At 31.8% G+C, this 18,101-nt stretch overlaps 2 protein-coding genes across 2 annotated transcripts in view; both read right to left on the minus strand.

Moving 5' to 3' along the window:
* Positions 1-4,228: 4,228 nt before the first annotated feature.
* LOC139501021 (uncharacterized) overlaps positions 4,229-18,101 on the minus strand; it is a 455,879-nt gene continuing 442,006 nt past the window's right edge. The window contains exon 4 of the mRNA XM_071289972.1: positions 4,229-5,826. Coding sequence (XP_071146073.1) covers positions 5,635-5,826 — 192 coding nt within the window. The 3' untranslated portion in view covers positions 4,229-5,634. The remainder of the gene's footprint in view (positions 5,827-18,101) is intronic.
* Positions 12,362-18,101, minus strand: part of LOC139501022 (uncharacterized) — a 38,574-nt gene continuing 32,834 nt past the window's right edge. The window contains exon 5 of the mRNA XM_071289973.1: positions 12,362-16,969. Within this exon, the coding sequence (XP_071146074.1) occupies positions 16,796-16,969 (174 nt within the window). The 3' untranslated portion in view covers positions 12,362-16,795. The remainder of the gene's footprint in view (positions 16,970-18,101) is intronic.

The following is an 18,101-nucleotide window of genomic DNA, read 5'->3' on the forward strand; positions in this document are numbered from 1 at the left end:
TAATGAAACATTTCGACACCTCTTCGTTTGAAACAAACCAGTCAATAGAATTGATTTTACCCCAATCTATTCGATACGTTGAACGATCTCTTACGTACAATTCCAGTTCTATTTTCCATTTTTTACATGTTTCGCACCAGTTATCCCTTTTCCTTTTTGTCTTACTACAGTTTATTTGACAGTTAGGAAGATTTGCCAGTTTTTTATATATGTTACATCGTACATCATTTAAGATGGAATTAGTGTAATCCTGTAACCCTTCTATTGTTGCAATCAATGCAATATACACTGCTATGAAATTGTCATATTGGTCCAAATTCTCCTCAATATTTTGAACAATATTTGCCATGTTAAACGTCATATATCTTTTTTCAATCTTAAAATATTTTTCTTTTGTTATCCATTCATGATTGAATTATATTCAGTTACGATAAAAGCTTGCACATATTTGATTACGTTTTGTCAACCATAACTGTTCATAGTTACTATCATGATTGTAATGTGATATAGGTATTTATTCATTGTCATTAGACCTTTTCAACAATTGTCTACACCTACAGTTGAGAACAACAACGACAGGTAAAATGTACAGGGTCGTCTCAAAAGTAAAAATTGAAAATAATCATACTAATTTTATTGCTTGAAATTTATTTTATTGCCAATATTTCAACTTTCCAAAAGATTCTAAATAACAGGTAGTTTTTATTTTAAATTTAGTATGTAGAAAAGGATAGGCTTTAAATCTTATTTCATCTTTTTATACGTTGAGCATGATGTCAAAATATCACATCATTAACTAAAACTTCTACTGTGTTTAAGACGTACAAAACACCCAACATATTCAGGACTTGTTTCAGGCGCACAAAACATGCGGCAGATATTTCTTAGACTTATTGGATAAAAAAACTTCCTTATGTATTGTCAGAGATATAATTTTTAAAAAGAATCATAAGTTCGAAAGAAATTTTTTTTTTCTTTCAAAAACAAAGCTATGTCCAGGAACAATTTCCCCCTCCTAGAATTGAATACGTTCATCAGTAAGGTAAAAATTGGTTGAAAACACTACTTGGTCGTGTTTACAAGTGTATAGCAGACTGTCAAGTAATTATCTTTCATAATTTAAAAAAAAAATTATAAGCGAGCAACCATTTAACTTCCACTTCAAAAAAAATAGGGGAGGGGGGGATCTCTCAGTCAGATTTTTTCTCTCGAAATTTGTTTAGTTTATCAACGCAATCTATCAAATTTTTTCTTCTTCAAAATTCAAGACTATAAGGTAGTGGAGAAATCTGCATTCAGAAATATTTTTTTTTTGGTCACCTGCCGGACCAGAATTTGTCTTCATCAAATTGGGTATTATAAAAATTTTTTTGAAAAAAAAAAAAACGTGACCCTCCTATCCCTTAAGTTAAATTTTCGATCCCTAAAAATTTTCAGATACAAAATTATCGTTATTGTAATGCGGCACAATCTTTGGAAGACTCGCATACTCATAAATTGAAAGGAAAGCTGATCAGAATGCGGAATGATTGCAGAGATTTTTTAATCAATTAAACGTGAAATGTCGTGTAAATACATGTAAGAAGCATATTAATTCGGCCCTCTTTTATATGATCGTGAAAAATATTTATGTAATATGTAATACATCTTCTGTAGCTATATAGTCAATACAGTATAAAACCGCCAAATCGAATATGCATACGTTATGATAATCATGATGGATTTTTTTTATATTTTGAGACGACCCTTCCATTTTACCTGTAAACTGTAGGTGTCATTAGTCGGTGTCGAGAGATGTTGAAAAGGTCTAATAGAAAGTGAATTAAAGCATGACTTTGACGTACACCAGTATTATCGAGAGATATTCAATAGTTTTAATTGTAATCAATAATAATTGTATTATTGTGATTTCAGGGATGACACACAGAATAATAATAATGATAGTAACAATAACTACTAATACTAATAATTTTAATTGTAGATAAAAAGAAAACAACAGTGCGCCATTCTATATCAAACAAAGTGAACTTAATACATCAGATACTAGAGCATGGCTCCTTAAAAAACACTGTCGCTAGAGGTATTAGTGAAAATTCAGGACATTCGAAAAGGCTGCAGGGTACAACTTTGTTCAGTGTTCTTCAACAATACGCGTTGAGGGCTATTAAACGATGTCTCTCCATAGTGCTAAACATATTATTTAGAAGAACGCTCCTCAGATTATCAAACAATCAGAAGCGATACCCGGTCAAATGTTAGCCATAACTCCGCCTCTTATATATTGTGCTTAGCAGCGCGTCATCTTAGAGATACTTTTCACGTTGATCATACGCTTTTATTGCGATCGTATGATGGAGGTATCTTAATTTGGAACATCTCTGTTACATTTTGGTCTGATATATTGGAACAGACAATGCTTTAAAAGGGAACTTATAGTCAAGAAACGACCTTAAACGTATGAGCTATTAATTTATATATGGAGAGGAATTTCAAACACATAAACTATTTACAAAAGTATCTTTACTACTAGTATTTCATTGGTAGGAATTAGTCATGGATCATTGCAAAAAGTAAAATCACAAAAATACTAAACTCAGGGGGAAATCAAATCGGAAGGTCCCTAATCACATGGCAAAATCAAATGACAAAACACATCAAAAACGAATGGACAACAATTGTTATATTCCTGACAATCTAACCTCTTGTATACAACAAAGACTATGGTAATGGTATTATGAATCAAAAAGCTTATGGTATTATTGTATTGTTTATTTGTGTATTTTTCTGAATGTTCTTGCATTTATTTATAGTAGTCCTGTCGTGTAAAGTTGTCATTTAAGTGTTATATTTAATTTTGCCATAAAGGCGCGAGTTTTGTCTAGCCAGATTCAACCTATCATTTTTTTCGTAAAATGTCCTATACCAAGTCAGGAAAATGGCAATTGCTATATATAATTGTTTGTTTCTGTGTGTATTGCATTGTCGTTTGTTTTTGTTGCGCTTCAGTGTTTCTGTTGTTTCGTTGTTTTCCTCTTATAGTTGATGTGTTTCTTTGGGTTTAAGTTTGTAACACGGATTTGTTTTCTATCAATCGATTTATGACTTTCGAACATCGGTATACTACTGTTGCCTTTATTTATTGATAACGACTTTGTGCAGCGTCGAAAACTTTCCAGTGTAATGACTAAACACGGACGTAATATATTTAACACCATTACAAGACCTATGATGTCTTTCAATCGATGAACAAGAGAGGTATCTTAACATTACGCGAAGTGGCCAACTTCTAAAACTAAACACATCATTTCTGAAATACTCAACATTACCGACAATTTACAGGACGGATATACAAGCCGAAATCTGGAGCCTCTTTGAACAGCTCTGGTCAGTAGAGATTAAATGCTTTGTTGACAAAAAAAATGTACTATCAATTATTATGATGGGAATATCGCTAATGTTTAAATTAATGCCCTCCACGGCAGTGTCACACCTAGACACGGTAATATATTAGAAAACGAAGGTTCTCGTCCAATAGCCTTGAATCGTATGTTTGTCTTTGCACAGGAACATCCCAATATAGTGCTCAACTCAGACTTAAATGTTACTCAGTATTCAACAAGAAAATTCTGTTTGTCGATTTGGAGGGAAATTTTAACGACAACCTTATCAAAGATTATTATAAATGCAAAAATGTCTGATAGGCATGTCTTTTGCCTGGAAATACAATTACAAATTAATCTCGCGATATCTGTCTTATTCCATTCGTGTTCAGTATCTATTGATCTGGAGTGTATCGTGAACTCTCCTATTAACATATGATGATTGTTTGATCACACAACAACGTGTCCATGCGTTACGGATACTACAAAAGAACTAATCTCGTGAGTTTATGACAAACTGATACCAAAAATGAGGGTTTAACTATCAGATTTTCTAGTTTTAAAATGAAATTCTGTAGAAATGACTACCCTTTAATCCACAAAGTATGTTTACTTTATTGTTGTGATGTCCAAAATCATTAATATTTCTTTTTTTTTCTGATGGACAAATGTAATTCTAAGGATGTTCTTTTCAGATGAAAAATATATCTGTTTATCATATGTCTAAGGTTTTACTTCAGATTGGAAATAATAAATTTCAATCCATATAATTATGGCATGTATATTAACATGCAAATAACTTAAATTGCATACATTTATTTACAATCATAAGTCATTCTGTTGTTAAAATAATATAAAGAATAAAAAGAAAATACACAACTTAATGTGTTACCCATGAAAAGTGATTCATATTGAGTAAATAATAAACATAAGATCAATGTAAATCCGTAATTCAAATAACTTACGCAGTTTAAGTCAGATACCATTTATGTAAAGAATACATTTTCGGCTGTCAATATATTCCCATGAATAGAGAGTAAAAACTCTTATTGTTTTTCATGGGCTACATGTTTATATAGCATTTCATTCTAAAAGAGGTGCTGTTCTTACAATAATTCTTTTTGACGTATTAAGAAGGGTATAATTTAGCAGAATGCTTAAGTTAAACTTTATTCCTGTGGAATGTTTTTGGGCTATTTTAATTATGAATTGCATTGGTATTATGAATCTGAAAAAAGACTTTGATAGTTCATAAAAAAACTCTAGAGGTTAATTTTACTAGTAGCGTTCGTAATCTTAACTTACCTTACCCCATACAAAATTAAAAATAAAACACTTCTCATCGTTTTTTCCACTACCTAAATGAGCTTACATATTTCCATCTTCGCTAGCCAAGGGTTACGATTCAATCCCCTCCTCTTCGCCCTTGGCGGATTAAGAGAGAATTTCGGATCAACAAGGTAATGACTTTCATTGGTTGAACGGGGACGCAGTTGCAACTGGCTGCATCAACTCAAAGAGCGCCCATAACATGATCAATTGTAAATGAAGAAAATGTATTAAGTAAACAATTGCCCTCCTCCAAACATATGACGATATTAAGTGACAAATTAATGTTTTAATAGAAGTTCCTGTGTATGATTCTTGCACAAATGTTGCAATTTCAACAGGGATTTACGTTTTCTTCTTCGACAATTTTGTAAACTCTAGACGCTATGTATGCTGTGTTTTCACCTCCACACTGAAGAGAGTTCAAGTGCAACCATTGTTCAAGAATAACGTATTGGAAATTGGCGTGACTTCAATCTACCGATCGCAACATTGTTATCACTAATCGTGGCTTAATCTTCCAAGGGTGAAGTTAAGGGAAGTGGATCGTAAGCCTTGGCTAGCGAAGATGGCAAATTTCAAGATCACAATTTGTTTTCACCTTAAGTGCAACCTCACTTTACCCCGTTATTGTGGTTTACCCGACTATAACATTGATGGGTATATGTGCTTATGTAACATGTGTGACAAACATGTAAATGACAATTATCATTTTAAATTTCAGAAATATTCTATATAAATTGTATCATTTGTATAACTATATTCTATTTTAGAATAATTTTATGTTTATAAGAATAACTAGCAGATTTGAAAAAAAAATTGTTTGCAAAATTATTCATTTACTGCCGTTTTACAGCTTAAAATACATTGATAACGAGCATCATGCCGATAGTTCTAATCAATGTTATATACTTATTCAACACCGTTAATGATAGCTTATGCTATAAATAGGCAATCGTTTCTCTCTGATGGTACGTCCATTCCGTGTATATTTATATTTTTTTATGTGCTCTCCTACCAATCTCACCTCGATACGTGAAAATTTATAGTCACATCCATAAAAGTAATCGCCTGAAGGAAATCCAACTTTCTTGTGGTAAATTATATATCCCACACACTAAAGAAAAAAATGTATTTATTTTAATACTAAGTATTTAATGCTCTTCTATGATATCTTAATATCATAATCTCATAGTACTCAGGACTTGTTGTGAACGCATTGAAAGAGGTAAGAAAGATACCAGAGGGATAGTCAAATTCATATATTGATAATAAACTGACAACGCCATGGCTAAAAAAAAAAGACAAATAATAGTACAGAAGAAAGAAAGCTAAAGACTAAGTAATAGGAACCTCACCAAAAAATTACGGATGATATCAGGTGCTCCGGAAATGTAAGCAGATCCTGCTCCACATGTGGCACCCGTCGTGTCCTTATGTTATTATGAATCCGGTAAAAAGTCTAGGTTGGTAGGTCACATTCGTGAAAAGGGAATGTATTGTAGTTACGACATAAGTAACATATCCGAAATCATCTGTGAAACGGTAATTCCTTAATGGTCAATCAACTCGTGATGGCGTCGTAAAATTTACGAAGGGATGATTCACCATTTTGAACTCTTGGACAAAGAGATGATGATAGTTGGTGGCTGTTAAAACATTTGATCTGAATATTAACACTGCTTTATACTCTCCCGAAATGGTAAACCAGATTTGTAGGCATTAGTTTAATCAAACTAACTATTTCTTACTCTAAGCCGATCAGTCTTTGATTTTGCTCCTCAATGCTGGCTGATTAGCAAAGATAGAGCATGCGTATACTAATTGTAAAGTCTTATGTTTCAACCGGACAGGGATCGAGTAAATGACTTTCCACACTCAAACCTCATCTGGGACCTAAAAATAAATGATCATCTTTCAAACTGTTAAAATAAGATGATGAAATCAAATTGAAAATAAATATCGTTTTTGTTTGATATACGATATTAATTGTCATAATATATGTTTATATATAATGACTTGTCCACATTTAATAGAAGAAATTGTGAGGAATTCTATGTTGGAGAGACAAAAAAAGAACTGCGAACTAGAATGACTTTACATAGACAGCAAACCAACCATGAAGATTTAACACTCATCAGGGCAAACGACCATTTCCATCGTTGTTCTAATGGACGATTTAAAATATTTCCATTGTATATGGTCAATCGTCAAAATGATTTTCTCCGGAGGAAGAAAGAAGAATTATTCATAAACAATCTCAACCCGGGATTAAATGATAAATGATATTCTAATTTTAACGTAACATTTTAAATTCTTAAAATGACATTAGTAGTCTCCCTTGTATTTGTTAACGTCATACTATTGTTAACGTCAATCAATTGTTTTATTTATATACAAGTCACATTACCTGAAGATCTGCGGAAGCAGTGAAAGTACTAGTAAAAAAGTGATGCATTGAAACCGTTATCTTTTAATACTTTTCTTATATATATATATATTTTGTTGTTGTTGTATATATATATATATATATATACTAACTAATTGCTACCAAAGTCCCGATGCGTTAAAACAGCTACTAAAGTAAGCATGATTCAGCATTTTCAAAGAATTTAAGAAATCGGTTATTATCGAAAATCTTGATGTTATATTAATATTGTTTGGACGTACAATATGTTTTTTATAACAATTTAAGATAAATATGTTACTTTAAACTCAATAAAAAATCGGGAAATGTGTAAACTCGGCCTCCAAAATATATACGTGCCTACTTTAAATTTTGTGCCTTCTTATACAATTTAAAAAAAAAAATATTGTTAAATTACTACTTAAGTCGCAATCACCGGAACATCTCTTGATTTTGTATTTAAACAAGTATAAGGTCGTTAAAGTCAGCGTATATATTAAGGATAAGAATAACATTTCTTTTCGGAAGTATTTCTTAATAAACAAACAAAACGGCAGTTCTGTTGGCAAGGAAGTTATATTTGTAGAAAAAAATGAAATGTAATCAAAAACATTCAAGAAATTACGAGTAGTTTGTCTGATATTAAAAATACATAAGGAATATCAAGATTATATGTTAAATTGGAGTTGACACGTGCTGCAAAAAAAAGTGCACTGGTATATATAAAAGAAAAACTTGATCAAACTTTTTGTGTTGTTTTATTAGCATAGAAATATAATTATAAGAAATGAATGCCTCTTTTTGTATTTTTTTCTTTTTTTGCGGTAAAAGGGAAGGGGGATTTTATATTGTTGATCGTGTGCATATTTTTCGAACGAACCGCTTCGTACAAGTTGTGCTTCAGTCAACACTTTTACAACTCAATTAAATTATTAAAAGAAGCATAATTTCTTAATTGAACAATCTGATTCTAAACATGTGATACGCGTTTTAAAACCCTAGACGGCTATATTATAATAATATTTGCATGTACATTTATATTTTATAACTGACTAAGCGGTATGGGCTTTGCTCATTGTTAAAGGCTTACGGGGTGACCTATAGTTATTATTTCTGGGTCATCTGGTCTCCTGTATAGAATTGTCTCATTTCTACATAATGTACATGTTATTTAAACCCGTCCCCTTACATCTATAGTCTTCTTTTTTCTAAAGCCTGCATATATTCTGGGTTTCTTTTTTACGATTAAATGTTGTTAATTGACAGGTAGTTTTAACGAGTTTTAAATATTCTTCCCCACATATGATCAGATCAATGTTTTCGTACTTTATATATGCATGAATATGTACTATGCTTGCTTTCTCAATTAAAATTGTGATGTCACAAAAAATTAATAGCACGAAAAGCCCATGAGATGAGGATATTCTTCAGTTTTCATAAAATTTATTAACTAGTAAATTTAAAATGTTCACTGCTGTGTAGATATTAATAAAACTTCGAAGTAGTGATCAATTTCTTCAATAATTGCGATAATTTCACATTTCTTTCCCGATCCAATTTCATATTATTTAGGTACCAAGAAACAACATTTATAAATAGTGCTTTTCTGTGTATTGGTTTTTCTAAAAATAGAATAATCTTAAAATACGCAATTCTACTTTCTATTGATTTACCTTCTTTTCTTCGTATGATCTTCCTCTGTTAGGAACACCCCTCTTTTGAGGGTAATATGGATAAAAGTCTTTAAGTATGTACACACTCCGTGAATATATATACACTTGCTAAAATCTAAAATAAACTTTAAATAAGTGACGATAATTGTCAACAGCCATTGTTGTTGTTGTGCTGGTAAATTCCTCCGTTGACTTCGGAGCACCCTGTCGTAAACAGGTATAAAAATTTAAGGTTACCGAATGAAAAGATTGGTGGTGGTGTTCGGAAAAAAGAATCAAATATATCACTAAAAGTTCCTTTGTCTAAACTATTGTCTCACACGATATAAAGTTCACAGATTGTTATTATAAGTCGATCCGGCCCACGTCGATCCGGCCACAAGTCGATGCGGCCCCATAATAAAATATGAATACACTATATTCACTAAATGGAGGAATTTGTGACAAAGAACAAATGCACTATATTACCGCAAGGCCGTAGCTACCCTTGAGGCAAGTGAGGCAATTGCCTCACTAAAACTGCGACTCTGATTTTTTTTTAATTTATATATATAAATATAATGGTCATTTTTGTTGTTTTGTCTCAACTTTAATTTCTATAACTTGTCATCCTTCCTTTTAAACTATTCTTCCTGGATATAACTCAACATTTCGTTTCTTTATATTCGGGTTTTCGGAATCGGACACAAATTATTCAATTTATTTCATCTCAGTGTGTCTTTTTAAAATCTCAGTGTGTAATTTTGAATTCTCAGTGTGTTATTTTAGGTTTTTAAATTCCAGTGTGTATTTTTTTTCGAAAAAAGGGTTTAAACATAGTTTTGACGAGAACGGCTTGCCATAGCGGGTATATATATAGATATATAGTGCATTTGTTCTTTGTCACAAATTCCTCCATATAATATGTTAGTCCCGTATTCGGAGAAGGATTCCATTAACATACAACCAGTTAACCTTTTATATAATATGGCACATTGACTAAGCTCTGTGGTTCTTGTCAAAGCAGAATCAAACACATTGTACAATGAAAGTTCCAACCATATACTGGGTCCCGAACTTGGGCCCCTTATTCCTAAACTGTTGGGACCAAAACTCCCAAAATCAAACCCAACCTTCCTTTAATGGTCATAAACCTTGTGTTTAAATTTCATAGATTTCTATTTACTTATACTAAAGTTATGGTGCGAAAACAAGAATAATGCTTATTTCGGCCCCTTTTTGGCCCCTAATTCCTAAACTGTTGGGACCTCAACTCCTAAGTTTAATCCAAACCTTCCTTTTGTGGTCATAAACCTTGTGTTTAAATTTCATTGATTTCTATTTACTTATACTAAAGTTATTGTGCGAAAACCAACAATAATGCTTATTTGGGCCCTTTTTTGGCCCCTAATTCCTAAACTGTTGGAACCAAAACTCCCAAAATCAATCCCAACCTTCCTCTTGTGGTCATAAACCTTGTGTCAAAATTTAATAGATTTCTATTTTAAAATACCGGGTACTTATACTAAAGTTATAGTGCGAAAACCAAGAAAATGCTTATTTGGGCCCTTTTTGGCCCCTTATTCCTAAAATGTTGGGACCAAAACTCCCAAAATCAATCTCAACCTTCCTTTTGTGGTCATAAACCTTGTGTTAAAATGTCATAGATTTTTATTCACATTTACTAAAGTAAGAGTGCGAAAACTAAAAGTATTCAGATGACGACGACGACGCATACGTATTACCAATATACGACCAAAAAATTTTCAATTTTTGCGGTCATATAAAAATGTTCGCACTAGCTTTTTCCTCTCTTCTTTTTTAAGAAAATTGTATTCTTTGCTATATGTAACAACTGCTTCTTCTTTGCGAAAAATATCCATTACACAAATTTTCATAATACCCATCCTCTGGTTATGTCTAGTCAAAATCGTAGGTGGGGCATAAACAAGCGATGAACTGATTTTACTGACTAACAGATGGACAGACAGACTGGGTGTGAATCTAAAGTACCCCTTGACTTAGTCTGTAGGAGACTTATCAATTGACAAAGAAATGAACCTTACAGTACCAGATTAAGTCTTCTATAGCTTGCTTTGCAGTATGGGATTTGTTCATTGTTAAATATTCAGTTAAATTACGAACTAACTGCTTCTATTCTCTCAAATGTTGTTGTTATGCTAATGCGGCGTAATGCAACCAACAATCAATCAATGTGTTGTTGTAAAACAAAGGTGAATACTAAGTCCCTTTCTTTTCAATTTATTCATGAATGAATTTCCACGATGGACACATGACAAAATTGTGTTTTGGGGATGGTGAGCACACATTAAATAATTCAAGCTTGTATTCCCCGTTATCTGCTGGATAACATTTCCTATCTATAATGAACTTGGCCCAGTAGTTTCAGTGGAAAATGTTAGTGAAAATTTACAAATTTTATGAAAATTGTTAAAAATTGACTATAAAGGGCAATAACTCCTTAAGGGGTCAATTGACCATTTTGGTCATGTTGACTTATTTTTAGGTCTTACTTTTGTACATTATTGCTGTTTACAGTTTATCTCTAACTATAATAATATTCAAAATAATAACAAAAAAACGAAAAAAAAATTCCTTAAAATTACCAATTCAGGGATATCAACCTAACAAACGGTTATCCAATTCATCTGAAAATTCTAGGGCAGACAGATCTTCACCTGATAAACAATTTCACCTCCTGTCAAATTTGCTCTAAATGCTAGTTTTTGAGTTATAAGTCAAAAACTGCATTTTACCCCTATGTTCTATTTTCAGCCATGGCGGCCATCTTGGTTGGTTGGCCGAGTCACTGGACACATTTTTTAAACTAGATACCCCAATGATGATTGTGGCCAAGTTTGGTTTAATTTGGCCCAGTAGTTTCAGAGGAGAAGATTTTTCTAAAAGATTACTAAGGTTTACGAAAAATTGTTAAAAATTGACCATGAAGGGCAATAATTTCTTAGGGGGTCAATTGACTATTTTGGTCATACTGACTTATTTTTAGTTCTTACTTTGCTGTACATTATTGCTGTTTACAGTTTATCTCTATCTATAATAATATTCAAGATAACAAAAAAACAGCAAAATTTCCTCAAAATTACCAATTCAGGGGCAGCAACCAAACAACCGATTATCTGATTCATCTGAAAATTTCAGGACAGATAGATCTTGACCTGATAAACAATTTTACCCCATGTCAGATTTGCTCTAAATGCTTTGGTTTTTGAGTTATAAGCCAAAAACTGCATTTTACCCCCATGATCTATTTTTAGCCATGGCGGCCATTTGGTTGGTTGGCCGGGTCACCGGACACATTTTTTAAACTAGATATCCCAATGATGATTGTGGCCAAGTTTGGTTAAATTTGGCACAGTAGTTGCAGAGGAGAAGATTTTTGTAAAAGTTAACGACGGACGACGGACGCCAAGTGAAGAGAAAAGCTCACTTGGCCCTTTGCGCCAGGTGAGATAAAAAGGATTTCAGCTTCCCAATTTTGAACTTTCTATTTCTATGTAGCAACATTGCAGCAGCACCTGCATATGGAGTATATATCTCCCAATGAATATATGCCCGGGCTTTTATTTTCTTGAAAGATGTTCCTACAGATTGATAAACTTAAATCAAATTACCATCTTACTACACCATTAAAACCAATTAAACCAAAGAGGTTTCAATAGATAGACAATCTAATATCACAGTATTATCTTACTACACCATAAAAAACATTTATACCAAACATGTTTCGATAGATAGACCATATAACATCATAGTACTATTTTACTACACCATAAAAAAACAATTATACCAAGCATGTTTCAATAGATAGACCATCTCACCTCATTGTACTATCTGACTACGCCATAAAAACCAATTATACCAAAGATGTTTCAATAATAGACCATTTTCCATCATAGCACCATCTAAATACACCATACATATTAATCATACCAAAGATGTTTCTATAGATAGACAAAATAACATCATAGTACTATATTACTACACCTATTACTCATAATACATGTAATAAGAGAGAAATTAATATTACAAAAAATCTAACATTTTTTTCAAGCAGTCACTGAACCATGAAAAAGAGGTCAAGGACAACTGACATATGACAGACAGAAACTTCTTAACATAAGGTATCTATATACAGTGATATACAAAGTATGAAGCGTCCAAGTCTTCTACCTTCTTAAATATTAAGCTTTTGAGAAGTTAGTTAAAGCCACAGCCAGATCATTATCCCTATGTCAAGCTTTCTGCAACTTTGTAGCAGGCTCGACAAAAACCAATCATATCAAACATCTTTCTACAGCTTAACCATCTAATATCATATTACTATGTTACTGCATTACTACCATAAAACTCAATCATACCAAGCATATGTAAAAGACAGACCATTATAATTGAATAAACAGAAAATAAAATGGGCATGAAAATGGAATATGTAAAATAGGTTTATAAACTTAAACTTAACAACATAAATAACATAAATAACATACACAACACTTATTTACAAGTTTATTAAATCAGTTATTTTCCTTTTACTTAGATCAATGTAGATAAATATTATTATAAATGCAAATGGAAAATAACAAGCATTCATATAAATGCAAAATTCATTCTTTCAGTGCTTAAATGATCTATGAAGTACAACTTAAACATTAAAATTGAAGTCCATCTGAATAAAACATAAAATAATCAAGTGGATAATAAATACAAAATATATTATGTACAAATTATCATCATATATTCAAAATATAAAATATACAAAATATAATATAAAATATTATGATAGATATAATACAAAATATAATTCATTATTGATCCTATCAGAATAGTAGACATATTAGACAATAAATAAATGATGAACAAAAATGTAGTTTTAATGATGATAAAGTATTTGTAAAATAACAGAATCACGAGTTAAAAATTTTGAACGTCATGGATAAATTAACTGTAAAGATTAAACTTAATCTAAAGACAAATTATACTAAGGCAAGTAGACAATGACATTAAAACACAATTTTACTCTAAACGGGGAATATAAAAAATTTGTAAGGGTTCCGCGGAACCCAGTGTCTCGCCTACTTTTGCTGAAAATCACAGGCTCAACAAAAATGAGGAAAAAAATCAATAAAAATATTCCTCTTGATACTATCTTTTGATTGTAAGAAGCTTCTGTCCAAGTTTGGTAAAAATCCAGGATAGTTTATGAATCTAATAAATGTTTAAAAACTTTAACTTCAGACTGTATGTAATGTTAATTGGAAGAATAAACGAAGTCCATTTATAAGTAAAATCCAGATACACAGGTACAAAATATTAACAAAATTTCCTTCTATATACTAGCTTTTGGTTATAAATAAGCTTCTGTCTAAGTTTGGTACAAATTAAAAGTAGTAAAAGAAAGTTATTAAATTTTTTAAAATTTAACCACAGAGTGAATGTGTTGTTTCCTGGAAGAAAATCTAAGTCCATTTAAAAGTAAAATACGGAAAAAAACGGACTTATTTTTTTACAAAATTTACTTCTGTATATTATCTTTTGATGATAAACAAGCTTCTGTCCATGTTTGGAAGTAATCCAGTATACTCGACAAAAATCAAATAACCATATCATAAATTTGGATTGTAATTAAATATTTGACATATTTTATAGGTTTCTGAATAAATGTAGTGAAGAACTAGAAATTGGTGATATAATATTCCATTAAAGATTTTTTGCTGTTGTGCAATACTAAGTAAATTTGTTGTCAGACTATAACAAATAAGGTTCAATTAATTCTCAATGTCATATAAGAAATTTATGAAATTCAAAAGGGATCTTACATCAACAGATATAAACAATTCACCAAAGTTTCATGAGAATTGCTGACAGCATGTTTTAGTTTTGGTCCGAGAATGGAAAAATCTTCCCTTTTTTAATGAATAAAACTCCATAATTCAGAAATGTAAAATGTAAAATAATTCTAAAGGGAGCTAACATCAATAGATATAAACAATTCACCAAAGTTTCATAAAGAATGTTGGAGCGTTTTGGGGTTTTGGTCCAAAAACGAGAAAATCCTACCTTTTTTAATGTATAAAACCCCATAACTCGAAAACATCAAATCTGAAATTTATAAAAATCGAAAGGGAGCTAAAAATCGAAAGGGAGCTCATGTCAATAGATATAAGCAATTCAACACCATTTCTTGCAAGTTGGTGAAAGCATTCTTGAGTTATTGTCCTAAAACTGGAAAATCCCCCTTATTTTAATAAAAAAAAAACATAACTCAGAAATGTAAAATTTAAAATTTAAATAAACCAAAAGGTTCCACGCAATAAATAAAACCATTCACCAAAGTTTTATGCAAATTGGTTTAAGCGCCTTTTAGTTAATGTCCAACATGTTGACGACAGACAGACAGATGGACAATGGTATACCATAATACATCCCTTAAACAGGTGTACAAACTAGAGGCTCTAAAGAGCCTGTGTCGCTCACCTTGGTCTATGTGAATATTAAACAATGGACACAGATGGATTCATGACAAAATTGTGTTTTGGTGATGGTGATGTGTTTGTAGATCTTACTTTACTTAACATTCTTGCTGCTTAAATTTATCTCTCTCTACAACAGTACTTTCTGTGGAAAATGTTATTGAAAATCTTAAAATTTTAAGAAAATTGTTAAAAATTGACTATGAAGGGCAATAACTCCTTAGGGGGTCAATTGACTATTTTGGTCATACTGACTTATTTTTAGTTCTTACTTTGCTGTACATTATTGCTGTTTACAGTTTATCTCTATCTATAATAATATTCAAGATAACAAAAAAACAGCAAAATTTCCTCAAAATTACCAATTCAGGGGCAGCAACCTAACAAATGATTATCTGATTCATCTGAAAATTCCAGGGCAGATAGATCGTGATCTGATCAACAATTATACTTCCTGTCAGATTTGCTCTTAATGCTTTGGTTTTTGAGTTATAAGCCAAAAACTGCATTTTACCCTCATGTTCTATTTTTAGCCATGGCTGCCATCTTGGTTTGTTGGCCGAGTTACCGGACACATTTTTTTAACTAGATACCCCAATGATGATTATGGCTAAGTTTGGTAAAATTTGGCCTCGTAGTTTCAGGGGAGAAGATTTTTCTAAAAGATAACCAAGATTTACGAAAAATGGTTAAAAATTGACTATAAAGGGCAATAACTCCTAAAGTGGTCAACTGACCATTTTGGTCATGTTGACTTATTTGTAGATCTTACTTTGATGAACATTATTGATGTTTACAGTTTATCTCTATCTATAATAATATTCAAGATAATAGCCAAAAACAGCAAAATTTCCTTAAAATTACCATTTCAGGGGCAGCAACCCAACAACGGAATGTCCGATTCATCTGAAAATTTCAGGGTAGATAGATCTTGACCTGATGAACAATTTTACACCTGTCAGATTTGCTCTAAATGCTTTGGTTTTTGAGTTATAAGCCAAAAACTGCATTTTACCCCTATGTTCTATTTTTAGCCATGGCGGCCATCTTGGTTGGTTGGCCGGGTCACCGGACACATTTTTTTAACTAGATACCCCAATGATGATTATGGCCAAGTTTGGTTAAATTTGGCCCAGTAGTTATAGAGGAGAAGATTTTTGTAAAAGTTAATGCAGGATGTCGACGACGGACGAAGACGACGGACGCCAAGTGATGAGAAAAGCTCACTTGGCCTTTCGGCCAGGTGAGCTAAAAATGTATATAAATATACATAAATAAAATTTCACAATCATTGATGTCTATTGCAATGAACCAATTCTTACCTTTCACAGATTCTTCTAAATAACAGATAAGTCAACAGAAACATGATAAAAGTGAATATTTTCTATGCCTTTTAACTTTCTTTCTACTTCAATTGAAAATGGTAATGTTTTGCATTTTCTTACAGTTAGAATTTGTATTTTGCTTCTTAAATTTCAGGTTCATACTTAGCATATTGAAAATATCAAATAAGTGACATTATATGTTGTTAAGTCTCATAAAGTTTTCTATCAAAATAGATCTGGACTCTTCTGACAAAATATCTAATGGCTTGGAATAGTAAATTACTGCTCTGTCATCATTTAGGAGGAGTTGATTACTTTTCAGTTTCTCCAGATGATTTCTTGACATTATAAGCAGTGTGAAAATTACCTGAAATTATAGATTATATGGAATATAAAAATACATAAAATAAATTGTGTCCATAGTACATGGATGCCCAACTCACACGATCATTTTCTATGTTCAGTGGACTGTGAAACTTGGGTCAAAACTTTAATTTGGCATTAAAATTAGAAAGATCATATTAAACATAAAATAGTTGGCAAGAAAATCTGGCTGCGTGTCAATGGAAGAGTGATTTCATTGGCTGATTTTTATAATATTCAAATCAAACAAAAAGGCTACAAAGTAACAACACTTGGCCAGCATCTCATAAGGAACATTCATGCCATGTTTGGTTCCATTTCCTTCAGCGGTTGTCTATAAAAAGTTCAAAATGTAAAACGTTAATGAGGACAAAGACGAATGACAAAGACGGAAGCCAAGTAATTGGCCCTTTGGGCCAGGTGAGCTAAAAATAAACAAACCCCCTAATTTCAATAACAAGAGGCTGTCACAACGACAGCAAACCGGATTTATTAATATTTATTTGTGTCCTGGCAATATCACAAGAACCATTACTGATGAATGGTGAAAGTGAAAATCGTCAATATCAAATTTGACCTCCATTTTGTCATCAGTATCAACATATTAAAATTTGAAAAGCTTAGATTGAATGGTTTATGAGTAAATGCAACAACGTGAATGGAAACGCCATTTTACAATCTTTCAAGAACCATAACGCCTCAACGGTAAAAGTCAAAATCGTCATTATTGAACTTGACCTCCATTTTGTCATCAGTAACAACATATAAAAATTTCAAAAGCTTTGGTTGAATGGTTCATGAGAAAATGCACGGACATGACTGGAAACACCATTTTTCAATCTTTCAAGAACCATAACTCCTGAACGGTAAAAGTCAAAATCGTCATTATTGAACTTGACTTCTATTTTGTCATCAGTTACAACATATTAAAATTTGGGAAGCTTTGGTAGAACAGTTCATGCGTAAATGCACAGACACAACTGGAAACTCCATTTTTCAATCTTTCAAGAACCATAACTCCTGAACGGTAAAAGTCAAAATCGTCATTATTGAACTTGACCTCCATTTTGTCACCAGTAACAACATATTAAAATTTGGGAAATTTTAGTAAAACAGTTCATGCATAAATGCACGGA

Source organism: Mytilus edulis, chromosome 13 (genome assembly GCF_963676685.1).
Source record: "Mytilus edulis chromosome 13, xbMytEdul2.2, whole genome shotgun sequence".
Taxonomy (NCBI): Eukaryota; Metazoa; Mollusca; class Bivalvia; order Mytilida; family Mytilidae; genus Mytilus; species Mytilus edulis.